This window comes from Carettochelys insculpta, chromosome 7 (genome assembly GCF_033958435.1).
Source record: "Carettochelys insculpta isolate YL-2023 chromosome 7, ASM3395843v1, whole genome shotgun sequence".
NCBI lineage: Eukaryota > Metazoa > Chordata > Testudines > Carettochelyidae > Carettochelys > Carettochelys insculpta.
In genome coordinates this window covers 39663640-39686850 of record NC_134143.1, presented here as the reverse complement: position 1 = coordinate 39686850, position 23211 = coordinate 39663640, and the positions used below count along the sequence as shown (strand labels likewise).

The 23211-nt window shown below is 44.7% G+C and overlaps 1 protein-coding gene across 1 annotated transcript; it reads right to left on the bottom strand.

Annotated features, from left to right (window-relative positions):
• Positions 1-1369: 1369 nt before the first annotated feature.
• On the bottom strand, positions 1370-20796 carry FAS (Fas cell surface death receptor). The gene is made up of 9 exons (XM_075000350.1): positions 19328-20796; positions 12243-12405; positions 11325-11459; positions 9141-9252; positions 6712-6776; positions 6103-6174; positions 5873-5952; positions 3898-3922; positions 1370-2622 (listed from the first exon to the last, which is right to left on the bottom strand). Exons 1-9 carry the CDS (start codon positions 19361-19363, stop codon positions 2297-2299), a joined length of 1014 nt encoding a protein of 337 aa, XP_074856451.1. The 5' UTR covers positions 19364-20796; the 3' UTR covers positions 1370-2296.
• Between the last annotated feature and the right edge of the window lie 2415 nt (positions 20797-23211).

The following is a 23211-nucleotide window of genomic DNA, read 5'->3' as shown; positions in this document are numbered from 1 at the left end:
AGGTGTAGGGGCAATGGGTCGTATTGGCAGGCCTGTGTCTCTGCCCCCACCCTTTTGCACCACTTGCTATTAAAAAATGTGGCCAGAGCACAGGCTGCAGTGTGCCACTGAGGGAAGCAACTGGACTTGAGCCTGAAGTCTGCTACATGCAAGCGACTGGCTTGAGGACAGCTGGTCGCCTGGACAGGGGGAAGAACCAAGTGAGGCACCAGCCAGAGGGCCATGCCCAGAAGAGCATGCTAGTGTCTGGGGAGAGATGCCATGCCAGAATGGAGACAGCAGCTGTGACACCACTAGCTGAAGGCAGACTGGAGGGGCTGAGAACTAATTCCCAAAATGGCCAGCAGGAAACAGGTAGGTGGCGAGTCCCACCTTGTTACACCCGGCTTTAGCTCTGCAATCCATTCAGGTCTAGTTTTCCATCAGCATTGTCTCGCAACAGGCAAGCCTGGCAAACTTACTGTATTTCAATGTGATCATTAGCATCACACCCCTAATATTGATCTCAGCATGACAGAGCTGCTCAAGCCTGCCCTGTAACTGATTCACAGCACCTTTGTCCTGCACCCTTGTAGTCATTTAGTGCTACTTTTCACTTACTACAGGTGTAATTGACTGCATGGTTGCAAAGGTACAGACCAACGGAGAAACAGGTTCATACTCATTGGCTACCCATTTGGCTCACCCAAGTGGTGTTAGACGGTGTGCTAAGCATGACTAGTGGAGAAGTGATAGGCAGTGAGTCAAAGAGAAAATAGAAGAGGCATCCTGTGACCAGAAAAGCACAGCCAGGAGGAAGAGTAGCATTCACCAAGTTGAAAAGTCTCTCGTAAGACTACCAAGGAGCTGCATTGAATCAGTGAGCAGAGAGGGAAAGACAAGCTCCAGCTTTCAGCAGTAAGGCAGAGTCCTGAAATGTGAGAGACTTCTACAAAACTGTGAGAGGAGCCCTTTCTTTTCAGCCAGCTGCACCTGGAGGCAAGAAAATTAACATGCTGGACAAAGAATGTGGTTGTGCACTTCACTTTGTACTGGAGCTCTATGTGGGCCTAGGAGAGAGAGGGAGAAAAGTTAATAGGTGCAGCACAAGCAATTTTGGTTCACCGGAAGTAGGATATTAACACAGGCTTACAGATTAACCTTCTCTTTCCCAGAGTAGCCCCACAATTCCCAAGGTTATCTTGGAGGTTATTTTCAGCCCAGCCATGCTTACTGGAGGGGGCTGGTGCACAGTTTTCTGGGCTTCAGATGGTGCTGAGATCAAACTCTTTGTTCCTGTATTTTACCGCATACCAGGAATCTGAAATCTTGAGACGGAGGTTATTTATAGGCCACCTCATACAAATTAAAGAAACACACACTATTCCAAGCTCTTCTTTTATTGCTGCTTGTATCTTACTAGCTTTTCAAATGTAAACATTTAAAGTATCACATCTGGGTCTTTGTCTGTCTGGCCAGCTGCGATCTCTCCTTTAAAAACTGGGGACCCAGTTCTGTCCTTCACATATGCAGACATATTCTTATTCACTGAGTTTTTGTTTTTGTTTTCTTAAAGGCCTGAAGGGACGCATGTGATTACTGCAGAAGGCAATGGAAGCTGCATCTGCATATCTGAGGTTAGTTTGGTGTCTTTCATGAAATATGTGCATATGCTTTCACAGCAGGAAGTACCATTTAAAGTAAACTAATAAAATAAGTATATTCTTTATCTTGCAAAAGCTTACACAAGTGAATAGCCCAGTGAATTTAAGTTGGACTTCTCATGTAAGTAAATCATTAAGATGTTAACCAATTACATTACACTTTAAAATAACTGAAATCTTTTTCCCTGTATGATATTGCTGCAGATTGTAAATATAACACGAGTTTTCATTCTTTTACATAAGGAAAATAGCCATAACCCATAATTTCAGCATAACTAAACACAAAGGTCATCCAGTGTCTACTACTGTTAAGTCTTTAAAACATCATTCCAAAATGTGGGCTGACTTGTGTGTGACAGAAGCATTGATTGTGAATGCTCTGCATCAACTCCAGTGTTGCTGCTTTTTAAGTGACTGCTCCCCAGAATCTGTGTTCCCAGTCCTTTACAACGCATAAGAAATTTTCAGTCTTTGAAGTACCATTGATATGTCTCCAGAGGTTAGCCGGGCTGTCTTGTTTGTTCACTCTGGTCTTGCTTAACCACATAGAAATGATGACGGAAACAGCCTTTGAAAACTTTAATATAAAAATACTAACATATGTCAAAATATATATCTACTGATCACACACGTCCATCACCACAGGTTCTTCTTTACTCATCAGCATCGACATTTGATATTGCTTTTTCCTGAGTGCTGAAAGTGACCACATTCAGTTTTTTCTCAATTTTATCAGCAACGGTACGCAGTTTTAATTCTTGTAGGCTTCTCATCAAATTTCCATAAGCACCCTTCATCCCATGACTCTGATACCACAAATGGAACAATTTGATCTTCTGCTCAGCTGAATCATTTAAATTATCATGGATGGTTTGTTCTATGTCAGTTTCTGGGATTTTATTCTTCCGAACAAAGGACTTGACTTGTGATAGTGTCATCTCCTCCACAATAGCTGGAATTTGGGTGCTCAGGTCAACATCTGGAAATATAAATAACATATCAAAACACACATTCATGGCACTAGTATTTTACTGGGTTTTCTCACAGTTTAAATAGATCACATTTTTTCTGTACAAAGCAGATGACAGTCTTTTACAGGCAATTCATAGTAGGAATGGGCCTACATTCTAGAAAATTCAAACTTTCAAGTGCTCACCCATATCCCCTTCCTGTGACTTCAAATAAGCCCTCAAACCAATCTGTAGGACCACCTCTCCTTCCCTTCCTCCCATCACCAAATTTATGAACGGTCTGTGCTTTGTGTACAACTACATTTCAATGTTACGAGATCTACAATGCAGCGTGAATGCCTTTGGAGACTGCAGAGTCCAGGAGATTGGAATACCTGAGATCCAGCAACAAGGCTGCCAATAGATCTACTAACCAGTAGTTTCCCAGTTGAGAGAGTCCTATGGGACAAAATCTCCAAAAATAAGAATGGCCATCTTGGGTGAGACAAGTTCCAGCTACCCCAGTATTCTGTCTTCTAACAGTGACTAAGGCCAGGTCTCCCAGACAGAACGAGCCAAACAGGTAATCCTCAAGTGATGCCTCCCCTGTCATCCTTTTCCAGTCTCCGACAAACAGAGGCTAGGGACATTATTCCTACCCATCCTGGCTAATAAATATCCCTGGACCTAACCTCCATGAATTTATCTATCTTTTTTGTCTTGAATCCTGTTAAAATCCTGGTCTTCACAACATCCTCTGGCAACAAGTCCCCAGGTTGACTGTGTGTTGGGTAAAGAAATGTTTCTTTTTTGTTTTAAACCTGCTACCTATTAATTTCATTTGGTGACCTCTAGTTCTTATGTTATGGGAACAAATAAATAACTTTTCCTTGTTCACTTTCTCCATATCTGTCATGATTTTATAAAGCTTGATACATTTTTATAAAAAAAATGTGCATATGCTCAAATTTGTAACAAGCAGGAAGACTTTTAGATGCATATCCAAGCGGAAATATTTTGGATTTTTCAGTAACTAATTCCTTCTACATGTGTCAAGTAATATAGGGCTTGCAGTCTTTCCTAGGGCAAAACTTTCTTTGATTTAAAAACAATCATGGTTGTGTCTTAGTCAAGATTGTTCCCATAACTGGCATTTATTTAATAAGAGTTACAAATCAGTGAGGAGTCACAGCTCTTCAAAACAGAGACTGCTCTGACATTAAACTGAACAAAGGATATTTTCTTATATAATTTCTAAACCATATTTTTCACCATTACTACAGTGAAAGTAAAATATTTCGTACCTGAGTACGTGAGAGGTTCCATTTCCTGGAAATAGATAAATGAGTGTAAAGAGAGGCCCTGCCAATTGTAGAGTCTCCGCCCACCCCCCCCACCCCCCCGCAGTTTTCTAAGTAATTTTTGTTTTTGTTTGCTTTGCTACTTCTCCTCTTCCTTCAGTGGTATGGCTTCCTTACACCTCACCAGGTAGTGGGGGTGGGCTCCCACTACCATTTTTTTTAATACCAAGTTACACAGAATACCAGTTGCCATGAACTTGGTATTTTTGCCCAGCTTTACCCATGACATCTCTCTTTAGTAGCCAGGCCAAAACAGTGCATCAATTTCACACTGACTAATAGAAATGAGGGTGATCTCTATTTGGGCCACCAGAGTACAGCAAGAACTTCAGGGTCGTAGCTACTCAGATTGCTTAAGCAAGATATGGAACATTCTTTAGGACAGAAAAGATCTTTCGTCAAAGCGAGGAACTCTTTACCAGGCTGGAGAGAGTGCTACTGCAAGAAGGCAGCTTCCCCCGGTTCCCCACCCTTCCTGTCCACAACCTACAAACAATGGGTGGAGGGGAGGACAGAAATGATGCAAACTTTGGGCCACTTTGTGCATGTTTCTGTAATGATTTGACCCTGAGTCAGGACAGCAAATGCATTACATTTCTCCCCTTCCCCCTGGGTTTCCTTGTGGAAAACACTTCTGACCCCCAATCTCACTCTCATTTCTCATGATCTTGTCACTATTGAAACTGTCCTTTGGCTATGGGGAACAAGATCAACTGAGCTCCGCAGGGCTGCTCACAGATGCACTGAAGGAGAAAGTAGTGAGGGTCATACAGGAATGACAAAATGTCCTCTTACTCCTCAGCTGGTGGTACTCATTGCTAGCCCCTTCCACTCAAACACGATGGGTGCGTCCACCTTATTTGCATATTCCTATTTTGAAAGAGCGTCTTTTGAAAGAAGAAAACCAGTGTAGATGCTGCTCTTTCAAAAGTAAACCCCATCTTCAAAAGAATCCTTCTTCCCTTTATTTAATGGGAAGAAGGATTCTTTCAAAGATGGGGTTTACTTTCGAAAGAGCAGCATCTACACTGGCTTTCATCTTTTGAAATAAGAATATGCAATGAGGTGTCAAATATGCACCTTACTTGCATTTTCAATTTCCCTCATTTGCATACCTCTTTCGAAAGAGGAATGCAAGTGTAGATGCACCCTGTGGCCGTGTCTACACGGGCACAAATCTTTGAAATAGCCATATTTTGAAGATTATTAAAGAGGTGCTGAACTGAATATTCAGCGCCTCATTAGCATTAGGATGCTTCTGGCCGTGGCGCTTCGAAAGTGCCACTTTCAAAACCGCGCGGCTCGGCATGGCTACACGGGGGTCCTTTTCAAAAGGTACAGGGTCCTTTCGAAAAGGACCCCCATGTAGCCGCGCTGAGCCGTGCGCTTTCAAAGTGCTGTGGCCAGAAGCGTCCTAATCCTAATGAGGTGCTGAATATTCAATTCAGCGCCTCATTAGTAATCTTTGAAATGGCCATTAGCATGGCTATTTTGAAGATTTGTGCCCAGGTAGACACATCCTGCATGTTTAAAAAGAGTATTTAGGGGGTTAAAACTTCAACTTTATCTCAGGCAGAGAGAGGGGAACAATCCAAACAGAATCCTTGTCCTCCTTCCTAGCTTGGGTGTAGCTGGGACAGTTGGGATTAAAAACTGCCTCTAGTTCTCCAGAGGCCTGAAGGGAGCATTTGGACAAATCCTATTATTTATTTTAGCAAAAATAGTCTGAATTTCTCCCCCACCCCCAAGTGTCATTCTCTCTGTGGTGAAGTTCACATCCCTCACTTAAAACCAGAGGATAAAAGGACAGGCCTCTACAATCTACACAACCCCAACGGGAATTTAAGTGGTGCAGGGGGTTTTGCGCTGGCCTTCTGCACCAGGATGAATTTCAGCCACGCTAAGCAAAGATACCTACAACAGAGATGGATTTTTTGTGGACATCCTGATCCAGCTGCTTCTTGCTGACATCAAAATAGTTCTGCTGTTTCTTCTTGCCTGAAACAAACCATGTCAAAGAATTTTAAAAATCAAAGCAGAGCACATATTAGTGCCAGAGTGGAACATCTAAAAGAGAGTTATAACTGACTAAGTAACAGAGTAGTCAATTCAATATATAGTATGAATGAAGAAAAGAGACTAACTTACAACAGTATACTGCTATGGCTGCCAGGCATATGATTACGATTCCAACCACAATATAGATCCAATGGACGTTTCCTGATAATTTAGAACATTGCAAAATTTATATAAAAGCAAAGCACAGGAAAAAAAACAAAATACAGCAACACACTTGGAACTCTTCAGAGGATTATATAGGCCAGACTCTATGGGCCCCTGTATAGATGTGTGCTGTGTGGGGAGGTGACCGGAGAGGTTCAAGGAGTCTTATCGCTCTGCTCCTTACGTCCCTTTATCAGAGCAAGACACAAACATGACTCCTGTTCTCTTCTTCCAAAAGGGGCTGGTCACTGTTACCTGCCCCTGCAGCACAAGCCACTCTAAAAGGGGCAACCTGACAACATCAGCCAGCAGAACTGGTCAGTCATGGAGTGGAGGCCATGTTCTACCCTTTTGTAGTAGTGGGTGTGCTCCTCTGACATTCCAAGTGTCCCTAGGAAGCATTTGATATGATGGTTCAGCTCCATGATGCCTTTTCCTGGGGCCTAATACACACTATTTGGCCTACACTAAATATCTGATTCCACTATACCCAACTAACTCTGCATTTGGAGATACGAGGCTTCAGTAATTCACCTTTGCTTTTGCAGACGGTGTCTGTGGTTGGGGTGCATTCTTTTTCAACTGCACCATTTTCACACCTAGAGAAAATATAAAAAATATTTGTCTTTCATAGTAATTTAAATACATAAAAAAACCTGATAATCTGTCATGAAGAGAAGACAAATTTATCCATGCCCACTAACACTGTTGCCAGTTGGCTTTTACCGTAGTAAGAAAGTGGAGTTTTGCATTTAGTAGAGAGGAAGAAGTGTCTCTCTAGTTTTCCAATGTTGTTGTATTTAGTCTCTACAGAGTCTTGTCCTGTTTCCTGTAAGTTACAAGTCAGAATGTAAATGATGTTAGTATCTACGGTTACAGAGTGCAGTGTCTCAGCTGTGTGAGCAGCTCAGGGTGTTCTAGACCATGATAAAACCCAATGGAGCACAATAAAAATAAAACAAAACAAAATCATCAAGATAAAGCAGAGGAGGCGCCTGATAACAGGCTGAAGAGAGAGGCACAAAAGAAGTGTTCCTTCTAAAATAACAAACACCTTTAGAATGAAGTTTTTTTGCTTGCTTTGGAAAAGTAGGGAGAGACTGGGCCTGAGATAATTTTGGTGAGGCAGAAGTAGTCCATGCATTAAGGTGTCCAATAACTAAAGCACACTTGCCTATGCCTACTAATAGCTGAGGCATGAGGGCACGCTGTGATAGAATTGAAAAGCACACTGGCCTTATTCACAACCAATCTGTTAAACACTCATGCAGCAGGAGCAAGAGCGTATGTCTATACTGCAATTCGATACCTACGGCTAGACTCTTCCAGATGATTTGGACTGAGATACTCTGACTAAGGTGTTACTGAACTGTTGTGTAGACAATAGAGCTGGAGCCTGGGTCTAGAACCCAGAAAAGATGGGAGGATCCTAGAAACTGGGCTGCAGCCCGGGCCCAAATTTCTACACAGCAAACCAGCTACCCCTTAGCCTGATTTAGCTGGCACAGGCCCGCTGTGGGTGTCTAATTGCAGTGTAGATGTAAACCAGGGCTCCATGACTGCTTGCCTACTTCTACACTACAGCAATCTGTTGACAGAAGTTACTATTGGAAAATATCTTCCAGCAAAACTTCTGTCGACAGATAATGTCCACGTACAAAAGCCGATTGAAAGAGCAATCTGCTCTGTACACGGAGAGCACCCAGACTGCCTGGCCGCTCTCATGATGGAACAGCCAACTGGAAGCTCAGCAAACAGGGCTGCCCAGTGAGCCAGAAGTTCTGCCTGTCAACCAAGGGTCCCCCGGAGCATCTACATGGCTTTTTTGTCAACAGAAACTGTTGACAAAGGCATTATTCTTCATTGCGGAGAGGAAGAACGCTGTTGGCGGAAGTGTCAAGTTTTGTTGACAGACTGTCAACAAAACACATTTTGTGTGTAGATGCTCCACAAGTTTTGTCGATAAAACCCTCTAGTGTAGATGTAGCCTTTATGAACAGCACCCTAACACCTCAATTTGCCAGTGCCACAATGAGGGATGCAAGTCAGTATGTGACAAATACCCAAAATTAGAGATTTAATAACCTCATCCCAGAAAATCAAAATGCTGAGGTGTTCATTCCTTCAGCCAAAATCACCCTTAAACCTCATTTTCATAATTTGAGATTGCTGATGAAAACTAATTTAATAAATGAAGTAAATGAAGAGATACTAAATCTGTATGCACTATAGATAGTTTTGTGACTAGAACAAGATGTAAAGTGTTCATATAGCTGTATTGGTCCCAGAATATTAGACAAATGTGATGGGTTATGCAGTATCCTTTATTGGGACACATATTTTTACTTCCCCCAACTTGTGTCTGTAAAATGAGAGATTAGAAAGGGTTGAGCCCAAGGGAGTTTGCAGAAGATTCTATAAAAGGAACCCACTGTTTCCTTGATGTTCTCTTCCTCTACAGAGTGTCACTCTATGGTATTTCCACACCTTTCAATTCTGCTTCCTCGCCCAGCCAATCCTTCATTGAATAGCTTCTCAAGATGGAACAATCTTCACTCACAAAGATACGGCTCAAACTGAGTGGGAATTATTAAAAGTAGGTTCTAAATATGTGTGTAGATTGATACATTCAAATGCATATTTTCACACAACTGAGGTAATTGTGCATGCAAATGGAGACCTATATAGTTTTAGGCCTTGTCCAGAGAATTAAATGAGCTCAGTGGAACTGGCTTATCTTAACTGAAAACCATGTTAACTTGAGCACTAAACAGGAGCTAAAAGGTGCTATATTGATGTGGGATTTTCAGTTAAGTGAGCTAAATTGATTGAAAAACGAGTATGTTTCTTTCCTAATCTAAGCAGTGCCTTAGAGGCCAAACTGACATTGAAGAACTGGCTGTGCCTGACTAATTCAAATTAAATAGCTGAATAGTTAAATAATAAAAAAACCTCAAACTTACTTGCTGCATGGGTCACAGTGTTCACATCGGCCAGAAGAATTGCAAAAGTAGTGTTGTGCACACCTACATTTCACGTTCTGTGTGACCTGACAAGGTTCTGCAGTTTCCAAACCTAAAATAAATCCCCAAGAGTTTTCTACAATTAGAAGTACTCTATTTTAGTGCTCCATTAGCAAATGCTATGCTCAGGCCTTGTGTTGTTAACTCTACTTTCATATGCATCAATAATGGCAAGCAAGCATTGCTGGGTCATAATTGCATGCATCACATGTGCAACACATGAAAGAGTAGGGAGGGAAAGAGTCTTCTGCAAGCATAAGCTGCAAAAAAAAACCTAACCATAAACGCTTCTAAGGATTTTCAACTTTCCTATGTGATTTGTGGCCCATCTCAGCTACTTAGAAATGGGCTTCAAATGCCTCTTATAATATTATTCAAAAATTTCTACTGTCTTGCTTATGAAGCATCTCTAAGCCATTCCCACACGACCGCAGAAGATCGATCCACTCAGAGTTGATCTGTGGTTTTGTTTTGTGCATGCATGAAACGGCACTTTCCGGCGTCAGCGTTGACCCTGGAACTCTTCGCGAGCGGCGACAATTAAGGAAAGTCGACGGGAGAAATGCTCCCATCAACCGTGGGGACAGCCCTAGCAGTCAACCGCTGATAAAGTCAATTTAAGCTATGCAATTGGCATAGCTAAAAATTGTGTGTCAGCGGTCGACTGCTATGTCTAGTATAGACATAGCCTGAGTTTGAGGAGGAGCAGCTGCAAACCTGCTTCAGTGAGGACTAAACTGGGAACAGGTTTATGTTGTTCCACACAGTTGCTTCATGTCATGGGTTTGTGTTTCCATTTTAAAATTCTCAATAAAACCGCATGTCTGTAAGAAAATCAAGTTTATCTCACATTGCCTGGTGCAGGGGTGGGCAAAATACAGCTCATAGGCTGGATCTAACCTGCCCTCTACAAACAGCGGCACGGCTCAAAGCATCTAGCTCTTCCCTGTGGCCTTCTGCTTTGTGGAAGAGCGGGAGAGTCTTCACGCACTGCTCCCACCCCCAGCAAAATCTCTGTTCCCATTGCCTGGTTTCCAGCCAACAGGAGTTGAGAGATTTTGCTGGGAGTGTGGGGGGTGGGGCGGGGTGTATATGAAGACTCCCCTGCAGCACAGAGAGTCACATGGAGTGGGTTTTGGGAGGGATTCTTACCTGAGAATTTGGTCACCCCTGTTGCTGTAAATATTTGGTAAGAATTTTACCTTGAACCAAGTCTAGGTCATTAACTTTTAGTTACTACAAAGTGTATTATCTTTATTTCTTTTGTAAATACATCTTATTTTAATGCCTTATACTTCGTCACTCAAGAATTTCTCTCTTTATAGCAAGGCAAACTTGTTTATTCTTCAGTTAGAGTCACCAAACAATTCAGTGTAAATACCATAAATACCACACTGAATTAGTTTTGATTAAAGTAGCAAATTGTTGTGTACTTGACCCCTTCAAAAGGAAACAGATCTATAATACCTAACTATTCGGGAGAGGGCTGGACAGAGTAGAATACACAGTGGGGTGGGGGCAGAGTCTGGGACTGGGAATGTGTTGGGGTCACCCTGCAAATGGTAACCAAGACTAGTGGCAGCTGGAGTTTGACTGGAGCATTGCTGGAAGGCTGCAGCTATCCACAGATACCCAAGGTGTGACCTGAATGTGCTGTCTGCAGGTGAGGTGCTTAGGTTGAGAGGTACAACAGCAAACGATTATAAGGTACCGAACAATGCAAGGCAGTTGGTGACACAACCCCTCGCTATTCTGGATTGCACCCCAGAATGCCACAGTGAGCTATCCATGTCATGTCCCATGGTGGGTGAAAGAGTCATCTTCAGCAACTTTTACTTGCCCTCCATCACAGGTGGGTGGTGAGTGGACAAAGTCTTAACACCATTTCCTCTGAAAGTACCAAGCAGTTCACCTGAAACATTGCTCAGGGAAGGCACTGCTATGGCATATTCCCTCCCTCCCGCATAAAAATGGGGATTCGGGAACCAAATTGTAACTCTGTCCCAATTTCCTCTCTGGTCTGTTCCTGAGATGTGATAATTATATGCTATCCTTTACACCACGCTTGTGATAACTCCTCACTCTTATCCTATGGAAAGTTTTTGTTGCTTTTTGCAGACATACCAAATTTAGTGTCACATATCTGGCACCTTAAGCAGTTCGGGAGGGAATTGAAATGATCCATGAATGATCCATTGTTGCATGGTTTGCAATCTGTGGTTTTGTTGTCTTTTGTACAATCAGCAGCCTTATAGAAACCTATAAAAATGCAAAAAGAAGAAAGAAACTTGTAGTATCTGTGCCCAGAAGTTCGCAGATGGAAGATGTGCTTCAGGTTTTTGTTCTTCTTCATCTCTTAAACTTTCTCATGTACGAATAGTTGCAGGATCAATATTATCTAACATATAGGTAAATTATACGGGTATCTATCTGTACCTGTCTTTTGGTAACATTGCATATGCATGGTTGAAGAACAATTCTAATTCTTAAAAATTAGAAGAAAATTTTACTAACCAAATGATCTGTTGAATGAAATTATCTATTCACAGGTACGAATAGGCTGGTGTGTGGGCAAAAGAGCATGAATGCATTTTTTATCTCCTTCAAAAGTGTGCATGTTGCAGCTTCTACGGACTTGTCTAAAATCCATGGGAAGTTACTGGAATTAAGTTGGTAAAATATGTATGTTCTGCATTCTGCCTAGGTGTGGAACAGGTCATGTGAAGAGCTAGCATAGCATGGAATAATCCTATACAGCTTTAGGGAAACAGCCTAAATATGGGGTTGCAGACTAATCCATAAATTTTCAGTGCCATGAGACATCTGAATGAAAATATTAAAGCCTTTGCATTCCTGTCACTTGGGGGCCAGAGGAAGGTCCAATAACACTGTGTCCTAGTAGAAGCTATGGCATGTAGAGCTAGGGTAGTCAATTATTTTTATCTTTAGGGTCCATTCAAAATTGCCTGGTGGTTCTGATTTGGCCCACGGTCCCCTATTGACTAATGAGTATTGCAGAAAGACATTTAAAATGATACCTACCTGGTTTGCAGGTCTCACAGCAGATACCTTCTGTGGCATATTCTCTGTCTCCACATTGAAGTTCTCTTTTAGAAATATTCCTCTTTATAGACAGCTTATCATAAATCATGTGTGCACCCGGCACATCACTGACATGATGTGATGCAGTAGTGCAACCAACCACCTAGGAGGGAACCGGAAAATTATACGTGTGGGAAAATTGCTCAACCTCTACCTCCTACTCTGTCTACCTGTAGAGTGCACCACAGTAGCACTGGATGCTGAGACAGCAGTTGGTGATGGCCTGGGAGCAGGACCCCACAGCAAGGGTGGGGGGAGAGATGGGGAGGGGAAAGAGGGAAAACAAGGTCTCGTGTGTTCCAGATCTCAGGGGTCATCCTACACAAAGATGCTGCAGTGAGAGGATCACTGCCTCCTTGTAGGCCTGTGTGGAGACTGGCCCTGGGAGCCAGAAGTGCTCTGGGTGCTGAAAGTGCACTGAAAATGTGTGTGTCTGGATACCTCAGTGCTTGCAGCAGCTCTGACTGACTGCTTGGCTAAGGCCTGCAGAAGGGTCTGGAAAGCTCATCCGGAAACCAGTAGGTTAGTGGTCTGACATTGCGAATGCTACAAAGGCCATTTAGTTTTGGGCCAGAAAGTGAAGGACAGCAAAGGAGCAAATACAAAATGAGCATGAAAAGAAAGAAGGTGTAATGCATGGGGTAGACATCAGGATAAAGTGGGTGACTGCAGAAATAACTTTCTAAATGACAGACAGGTGCAAAGTAAATAACTATGTAACCATGCAGAAATCACACGAACAAACTCACCTAGCTGCTCCTACATGCATGCATCAGGCACATCTCCTAGAGCTGGAAGGGACCGTGGGAGGTCACCTAGTACAGTCCCCTGCCCTTGTGGCAGGGCCAAGCACCCTCCCTGACATCTATCTGCCCCACTCCTGGGATGACCTTCTCAAGGATTGAGCTTACAGCCCTAGGTTTAATAGGCCAATGCTCAAATCGCTGAGCTATCTCTCCCTCCAACTTACATGTCTTCTCAAAACCACCAAAACCGCCTAACTTCTCAATAGCAAGATACACAGAACCATTTTATTACCACAGATAGTTCTTCATAAACATTGTGTGGACGACTACTTAGGAGCAATCTTTCAAGTAGCATCACATAGGCACTGCATACAGGAATTTTATACATTGCCCAACATGTGACATTCTTCTCTTTTTGCTTCCCCCGACATTCTAATTTTTCCCAATATTTCCTTGTATCTGAAATTCACATTATTCTTTTCTCTTTGGCATTCTTAATCCCACATGACATCCAATCCTTTGAAATTAAAATTTCATTATTAGTAAAACTAAGACCACTACTGTTAACATAGTTTGATGGTACACTTCGGAGATGACTCGTGTTCTCAGTAGTACCCATATTACTCAGTGACAGCAACTGTAGTTACACACGTGCATTAAGGGGATGGTAGGTGCTTTCTGGTCTGTTTTCATACAAACGGATGTATACAATGTATGCTTAGAATGACTCATTGAGGCTTGTTTTTGTTCTTTTCCTAATCTAAAATAAATACCATTTTAATTTAAAAGTTTAAACATTTAATAGGGACAAAATTAGTAGGGGGCAACTAACCCCAGAAAAACCCTTAGGAATCATAATTTGGACCAGATTATTGGTTCCAGTTCCATTTGCTCAGATCAGGTATTAAGCTTCTTTCAGACCCCTCCCTATACTGGGGAACCAATAGAAATGGGTTCCAATAGCAGGCACCAGCTGGGGAGTCCTTGGCAGTTTGACAAGTGAGCCAGGCTACCTCTGGAACTCAAGCAGAGCCAGGGAGGGTCTTGTTGCTCCTCACGAATCCATGCGATTTCTGGATCACGCCCTGGTCTCTTACATAGAGGGCATACAGTAATCCCTTGAAATACATGTATTCAAATGCAAAAAGCAGTCAATTAGCACTTTAAAGACGAGCAAAATAATTTATTAGGTGAGCTTTCGTGGGACAGACCCACTTCTTCAGACCATAGCCGTGTCCCACGAAAGCTCACCTAATAAATTATTTTGCTCGTCTTTAAAGTGCTAATTGACTGCTTTTTGTTTTGGTATTCAAATGCATGTACCTTGCATTTACATGACATGGTGTGGACGGGGGCTGTGCCATGGGGAGGGCAGGGAGATCCCACAGCTGGAAGCAGGCTCGGCAGTGCCCAGCCAGCAGAGCCAGCCGTGGGGTCCCTGGTCAGGGATGGGGAGATCTCGCAGTCCTGCAGCTGGTGCCTTTTCCCTCCCTTCCCCCACCCCAGCTGTGTGGCTGTTTGACAGCCATGCAGCTCGGGGAAGGGAGGCAGAAAGCTCTTAGCCTGGTTCCTGGCTCCTGCAAGCAGCTGGGAGCTGGGAACCAGGTGGCAATGTGGCTTCTGGCTCCCCTCTGCTTGAAGAGCCAAGAAACTGACCAGCCCAGCAGCCCTGGTCAGTTTCCTGGCTCCAAGGAGCAAAGGGGAGCCAGGAGCCAGGCTGCCCTGGTTCCTGGCTCCCCTCCACTGGCTGGAACCAGGAAAGCCAGGAAACTGAACAAGGCTGCTGCCCTGCTCAGTTTTCCCTCTCTGCAAGCGGAGGGAAGCTGGGAGCCAGACTGCCCCCTGGTTCCTGGCTCCTGCAAGCCCGGGGGAGTTGGGAACCAATCAGCAGCCTGCTTCCTGCCGCCCCTCCACCTGCACAAAAATTTGAGTTATGCGGGGGTTGCAGAAACGCAACCCATGTGTAACTCGAGGCTTTACTGTACTTCCCATCTGTGAAAGTCTTCAGAGGAAACAACATGTAGAGGCATAATGATCTAACCCTTCCATATCCATAACACATACAATATTTGTATAGGAGGCTTAGACAGTGGAAGGACAATTTCTTAAATATTAAGTTTAAAAAAACACTCTTCTTTCATTAATTTCCCAGTTCCCCATGGGAGCATGCACCTATTAATTGGGGGGCATAATTTTCACTTGTTCAAAACCTCCCATCTGTTTTGGCATCAGACACACAGCAGCAAGTGCGCAAAGTTCTCTAGGGGCTTTCAAGAAATTTAAAAAGGGGGAGAGGAAATTTCCTTGATTTGGTGTTGGACAGCACCATGTGGGAAGTTTCATTCATATTCTGTTTGCTCAAAGTAGTTCTTTCGTAAACGTTGATATTATGATCTGTTTATCCCCCTTTTGTTACTTCAATTATTTTTTTCTTTTGCAAATTCAAAAGCTTACATTAATCCTAGCACAATGGAACCGTCAATCAGAGGGTCATTTAATACAGCTTGGAAAATGGATCCTTTCCTTGCACTCTTTTATAAAAAGTAGACTTCTTACTATGGCAGGGGTTTGCTAGTCCCGCTTCCAGTGGCAGATTTCTCTTTACACTCCCTCTTCCTTTTGCTCTCTTTCCTTTTCTTTTTTCGACACTGAGATGAACTGCGCTGAAGCGACCACTCAAAGTGATAGCTCCTCATGCTCACTAGTGTTCAGTGCACTTGAGGCATGAGAACCAGTGGGGCCAGAAAGAGGAATTGACTTTTGTTTTGTGAAGTCAAAAGAGTTGCAGTGGTGAAATACCCCTAGAATCTGTGTATCTTTGGCACAGAGGTTAATAGGACCTTTGTGAGTTCAGTGCCTCTGGAAATCTGACCCATAGGGGTCTAAATCCCAGTATGCCCAAAACGAGATCAAATTTTTGTAAATGTTGGCATTCCTTTTGTCTTAGTTTCCCCATGTGTACAATGAGGATAACAACACGTGGTTGTCCACATGAGGGGCTCTGTCTCAATTAATGCAGATTTATTAATGATTACTGTCTATTGTTAATGCTTGCAGCCACATTGGCAGCTTCTTCTATCTCACTGTTGCTGATCTGTGGCCGGATGTCATAATGGAAGATTCAGGGGAAGCTTATGATCTGTTTAACTTTTATACAACGCATTGTAATTCACTTTTCAGCATTTCCTGGTTGTTCAGTGTCTTGCATCAGAGTAGAAGAAAACACACATGTTCATCTTAGCAACAAAATGTTGTGTAAATACAGACTGAGTTATGCAAGCACTTATGGCAAGCTTAACTTCATACAAGTCATCCAGTTGACTTTAATCTGATTATGTGTGTACATTTTAAGCATGTGCACAATCAGAGTCATAAGGAGTATAATGGGTGGAGCACTTTGTGAGGTGCTTAACTTCTAAGAGGTCTTTTCTAAATTCTCAATAATTGGCTGGTTATTATATAAACAGTCTTATTATATGAACTAGAAAATCATTGCCTAGTATTAGCTTGCTGATTTCAAGGTATCCAAATACGTTCCTGTTAAAACTAGCTGTTTTTCCTCTATTCTGTTTTACATAGGTTCTGGTACCATGTCCACCATTGCTGTAATGAGCGCTTTGCTTTTTTCAAATGGTCTATGCTTTGCTTTTTATATGAGGGCAGGCTTACAACAAATCTTTCAGTAGCACAGAAGGAATATTAAGAGCATAAGGAGGGTCACCTGATCAACCCAGACATTGCTTAATGAATTAATAGGAAGTGGAAGAAGTACTTTTTCATGATACACACAACTAAGCATTGGAACTCACTGTCATGGGATGTGACAGCTAAAGTGTCACTGAGTTCAAAAAGGGACTGGTTAAATCAATGACTGCTTGGAGCAATCCTAAACCTCCAACTACCAAAAGATGGGAGTGGAAGATAGGGGTTGAGAAAATCATAATTGCTCTGCCTGTATACTCCCTCCCCGCCCCCCGAAGTCCTGGTACAGGCCACTGGGTAAGATGGCCCATGATCTGATACATTCGGACAGTTTTTATGTTCTTAAGGATTTGTTCCACAACTAATGTGTCATGAAAGGAGACGTATTCTCCCAGGGAATAATTTGCAGAATCAAGGCCTAAGAAACCCAACAACTCCCCAGTTCTGCTGTAAGTAAATTAATTGGCTAGACACATACTGCAGAACATTTTTTTTAAAGGTGTGGTAAGATCATATGGTAGAAAAATCAGGGAAGAGGGAACAGTAGGTTTGTAGGAGAGCAACTTCCTCTCAGGCTAATGGGACTGGGATTTGACACAGAGCCTAGTTCAGATGGAAACTTCAGCCCATTGTCTATAACAAAAGATTTTGTTAGTCTTTTAAGTGCTACATGACGGCTTTTTTGTTTTGTTAGAAGACAGACTAACATGGCTACCTCTCTGTTACTACTCAACCAAAGAAGGGATGAACGTAAAAAGTTCTGTTTATAACACTATCTGACCTAAATACACCCAGCGTATAGCTACACTTCTATTTTTTGACTGATTTATATCTATATAAGCATGATATATTTGGAGTGTGTCTCTGCCATGGGAGTGCAGGAGGTGTTTCTCCCCTTTTGACACACACTCTCATGCTTTGGATGTTAAGAATCCTTTCTACAATTTAATTTCTATTTTGTTGCTCTGTGGAGTGGCTCAGCTGTTGTAGGCTCCACAGTAGAAGCTGAGTAACACAGCTGTATTAGCAAAATTAATTTTACACAAGTGATAAAAAGTTCTGTTAAAATTTTGCTGCCGATCATCTTAATACTAGCCTCTGCTCTGCAAAGAATCATTCAGTGCCAGACGTAGTCATGCTGTAAGGAAGATCTAATGTGTGAAATTCAAGACCACAACTCAAGAGTGCGGACAGCAGAAACTGAGGGGAGATTCATGCAGTTCTGTCCTCAGACAAAATGACAGAAAATGTCAGAGTCTCTTAGGTCCAAGGTATCTCCCTGGAGTGGAAAAAGGAAACAATAAATCCCAATCAAGAATGTACTTAAATGCTTGCAGGATCCGGACTTTAAAAAATAAGTTTTATAAATTAAGGGTGTCAGCTCTTCAGGGCCCTATCCTGCACCCAACTGGTATCGATTGTAATTTGGCCATTAATACTATTGAATTTCACCTCAATTCTGCAGTTGGCACTGGTCACCATTAAAGGATTAGTAACTGCCAGCTGCTGAGCCCATTTTCCTGTACTAGAAAACAAATTGATGGCAAATGTGCATTTTTAAAAACAGAACAACAGCTATCCAAAATAGAAAATCGCCTGTAACCAGCTCAAGGAAACCCACTCTGCAAAACCTTCAATTTGCATCAAACCCTCTATCGCACCACGCAGTGCAGGGGTGTGCAAAGTGGGCGGCACAGCCCCATCACAGCTGTGTCTCAGGCTCCTCCCTCTCATTGAAATGCTGAAATCCGTTACTGTGTTTCTGTCTCACAGAGGTAGCCCTGTTAGTCTGCACCTTCCAGAACAACAAGAAGTCCTGTGGCACCTTATAGACTAACATATTTTGGTGGACAAAGACCCGCTTCACCAGATGCCTTTATGTCTGTGTGTTCACATTTACATAATGATTAATAAAGTTTTTACATTCTACAGCCTTGTTTTCTTACAGATCTCAACAGTTTTTTTTTACTTCCCTCCCTCCCCTCAAGAACATAACTGAAATTTCTGTCGGGTTGGATTACATTGGACAGATGGGGGCGGGGGCGGGCTGCCAACTGCAGGGACAAAAAATGGGGCCCCGGGTAAAAAGTTTGCTGACCCCCGAGAGGCAATGTCCTTGTGAACTGCGGTGCAGCGGAGGGAAGGAGAGAATTCCCTCTCCCCGCAGGGCTCTACCCCACGGAGGGAGGCGTTCCCTTCCCAGGCTAGCTAGCGGCTCCCCACGCTGCTGGGGAAGGGCGGCGCGGATCCAATGAGCAGGACGGGTGCCTGTTTGCTTCCGCAGCCGCCCGCAGCGGGCAGGACTTCTCCACACCTGCCACCACGTCCCGGAAACCAGCGGGGTCAGGAGAGGGCAGCGCCAGCGGCTTCACCCGGCTGCCCCCCTGCCCGAGCGGCCCGCGCAGGGCGGCGCCGCGGAGCTATGGGAGCGCCCGGTGCTGGCCGCCGCGCTCCCGGCGGGTGTCAGCGCTGCCTATTTACCGAGAGCGATGGCGGGGGGAGTCGGCCCGGCTGGAGGGGCGGCCCCGGGGAGACGGAGCAGCGCCCGCCCGCAGAGGGCAGCGCGGCGGGACTTACCAGCAGGAGGCGGAGGAAGAGGAGCGCTGCGCTCATGCTGCCGCCGGCCGGCCGGCGCGGTGCCCGGAGGAGCCCTGCGGAACGAATGTGCCTGGCGGAGCTGCCCTGGCAGCCGTCCCGCGAGCCGAGATGCCGCTGGGCCGCCCAGGACCAGACCCCGCCTCCGGCTCAGCTGCTGAACGGGGAAGCAGTGACAGTCCCGTAGAGGCCGCGCAGGCGATTGATCGGCCGGATCCGGGAGGCTGGGCAGAGCCTCCGCGGGCGGGCAGCGGGGCGGAGCTTCCTCCCATAGCCTCCCGCGGTTATTTTTTTGAGACTGGCACGAGTGCGCTTACTCTGAACAGCCACCGGAGCCGGCGGGCGGCCTGAACACGCGGCCGAGAGCCGGGAAGGGGCGCTGCGGCAAAGGCTCAGGAATGCCCAAGGTGCAGATCCCCGCTGCGCCCAGGACCGGTGTGGACGGCGGGCGCGCTGAGAGCCACTGAGCCCCATGGGCAGCCCCGTGTATAATGGCAGCCTTCGCTCGGCCTTAGTTCCAGCACCTTTGACTCCGCCTTGCTACAGCATTGCCAGGTGCCTCCCACCAGCCGCCTGCGCGACACGGGGCAGAGCCTTGTCTCCATGGCTTGTCCTCAGCAGGGCGTTCCTCTCGTGCTGCTCCTGCGCAGGCTCTGCCAGGGTTGTATCTGAGTTTGTCAACAGCCCGGGGTGTGTTTTGCCACATGCTGCTCTTTCCCGCCTCTGGCCAGAATAGTCTTGGCCCTCGGGTGCACCCAGTGGCATTTCCGTGGTGACCTATGGTATGACACAGGGATCTATTGCACTCCTATAGCACCTTACCTACAAGGGTCTAGGTACAGGTTGAACTGCTCTCGTCTGGCACCGTTGGTACTTGACCTGTGCAGAGCCAGAGAATTTGCTGGACAACAGGAGATCACTATTGTCTAGCACATTACCAACACTTTCACTGCTCACTGGGCTCCTAGAAGACATTTAGGGGTGCATTATAACTAAACAGCAGCACAGAACGCTGAGAGCCAGAACTGGTGGCTGTAAACAAGCTTTATGGAAAGGAAAAGCACTGCAGTGGCTGGGCTGCTAAGTTGGGACTTGAAAGAACTGGCATCAGTTTTGTTTTCTGCTTACAGACTTCCTGCGTGACTTTTGGGAAAACTAGATTATTACATGTAAGCACATAATCCTTGCAGGTGGCTGTGGAGTGTGATTTTCAAAATGTCCAACTGTATAATTCCCACTGGTTTCAGTAGATACTTTTGAAAATCCCATGAGGTGTCTGTGTGTGTTTTTAGGTGCCTAAATATCTTTAAGATTTGGAATGTTAAATAGGGGAATAGCATTTTCCTGCATTGCAGACGTGTTGTGAGAATAAACAAACATATTAAAGGCTGTGTGGTGCTTACGTATTACAATAATGCAAGCTACAAAAGCACCTAATATAGATAATATTATCACTTGTTAAAAGTTTATGCAGGAAATGAGAGATGGAGCCAGGAACAGCGCTCATGTCTCCCCATGTTAACCACTAAATCGATGCTTTTTTCTACTAAATAAGTCTCTTATCATGGGTGGGTGGGTGAGTGGAGGCTGGGCAGTAGCCAGGGAGCCAAGATAGGATAGAGATGAGTGGAAATAAGAAAAAGTCTGAAACTCACTGCAGGAGACATGACTGCGTTCCACTGACCTCTGAAGGGGCACTGACAAAGCTGCTAAGCTGACTTGTCGTCTCTGGTGTTTCATGGCCTTTCACGTGCACGTAATGTACAGTCCTCAGGCCCATACACAGGACGTTCCAAGGTGTGTGTGCTTTTTTTGGAAATGTAGACCACCACCCACAGTGGGCCCTGCCCTTCTCCCCCCAACCACTAGCTTTCCAGCTGGTCCTGCCTCCTGTCTTCCCCTCCAGCCAGCCTATCCCTGCCCCTCTTCCCCAGCTCCGCTGCTGTTGGCAGCCATGCCCATGTGCACCAAGGCCCCTGATGCCCTATCCTTCCCCCATCTCCTACCTGGCCTGCACACCGGGGTCCTGGCTGCTGCTCAACAGTGGCTCTCCTAGCTGCCCCCAGCCCTGCACAAGCACCACGTCAATCTGGACAGCATGCAGGGCAGGGGAGCAATGGTCCCTCCAAGATTTTGCATCCTTGGATGTGTTGAATTTTCTTTGGGGCTGGTTAATATTTCTTACGTGTGACGCCAATACTGAGGGAGTGTGTGGATGTGTACCACCACCACAAACAAAAAAACCCAAACATCCTCACTCCACCCCACTTCTGCTCAGACTGAACCTCCCCATCCCCTCAGCCCAAACGCAGTTTTCCACTCGGCCCAACTCTGCCCCCTAGCGAAGGGGGAGGATTACCTAAAATAGGTGCTAGAGGGGGCAGGCAATGGTGGCAGCAGCAGGGGATTGCCCCTCCCGTGGGGAAGGCCCTGGGCAGCTCATTGCAGGGAGTGAATGCACCCTTTGCACCACCCCTGCGTACTGGCTTGATCATCCTTCTTTGCTTGCCTTCAATGAATCCTTGGTCTTGCAGGCTGTACCTACAGCCATGGTGTCCAACTGGTTCTGTAGCAATAGCCGCTATAGTTATGCCTACTGCTATAGCAAAGTAGCCACATTAGTCTGCTATTATTATTATTTATTGTTCAAGTCAACTTGTCACACTCAACTGGCCAAATAGCCACATGTGGCCAGTGGATTGGATCCTATGGACCTACAGTGCCATCACCTCTTATTTATTGTCCAACTCAACTAGCCACACTCAACCAGCCAAATAGCCACAAATGGCTAGCACCATGGACCTACAGTGTCAGTTAAAAGTAAGATGACAGTCTCAAAAGGATACCAATTACTGAAAGAGTTAAACAGGTTTCAGTTTTTGCCATGATAGTAGTCTGTTTGTAAGACTGTGGTTGCATCTGAGTTAGTATTTCCATTTTAAAGCCCATTTTTCGGGGGTTTATGACTCACTCTTGTATTTGCAAGCACGGGAGCAGCTGCACTTTGAAAAATGCTGCTAAACCAGTTAAACTATGTTCAGAAACATATTTGAAAAGTTTCTCTTTTAAATATTTCAGACATTTTAACCACTTCCGCCTAAAACAAAACTCTTCATCTAGAACTACGGCTGCTTTGAGATGCTCTATTCGTTGGTTTAGAGATTAATGGTGAACTTGCCTGACTTCCATAGTTTCAGTTCATAACAGGCCCAAATCCCAAAGTGCTTATTCTGTTCACACTCCAGGCTGGTGATTTTAAATAGGAGCTTGTCTGAGTAAACAGGACAAATTAAGTGCTAGATTGTCCTCACTTGCTGGAAGGGCTCTGCAAGACTACAGAGCGATTGCTGAATTTGACAATCAAAGGAGCCTGATTTGCCTTATACAGTAACACCCTCTCCCACCTAAAACAATTTTTGTCCTCTTGATGTGTATCACTTTAGTATAAAAATCTAGACTCTGTTCTATACTAATCACATTACCCTAGTCTCTAAGTGCCTTCTGACAGTGCACTACCAAGTAACCTGACTAACATCTCTTATGTCAGTTGTTTTTTCTGTCTTCCTCTACCCAGGGGAAGAATTGTGTGTTTGTGTTTTATTTTGGTAGGTGTAGTGTGTGCAAGTCAGTGTAGCTGGACAAAGTCTCCCCCTTACAAGCCAGCTTGCTCGTTGCCCCCCCCCCACTGAGGAGCACACAGGGCACAGAAACGGCTGCTGACAGCACAGTCTTTGATGCCCTCATTGAGGCCCAGATATGCTAACTTATCATGACCCTGAGAAGCAGAAAGTACAGCTAGAAGGCTAACAGGCCAGACTGTCAACATGAGAGGAGTGGGGGGGACCCTCAGAAATCACCCCAGCTGG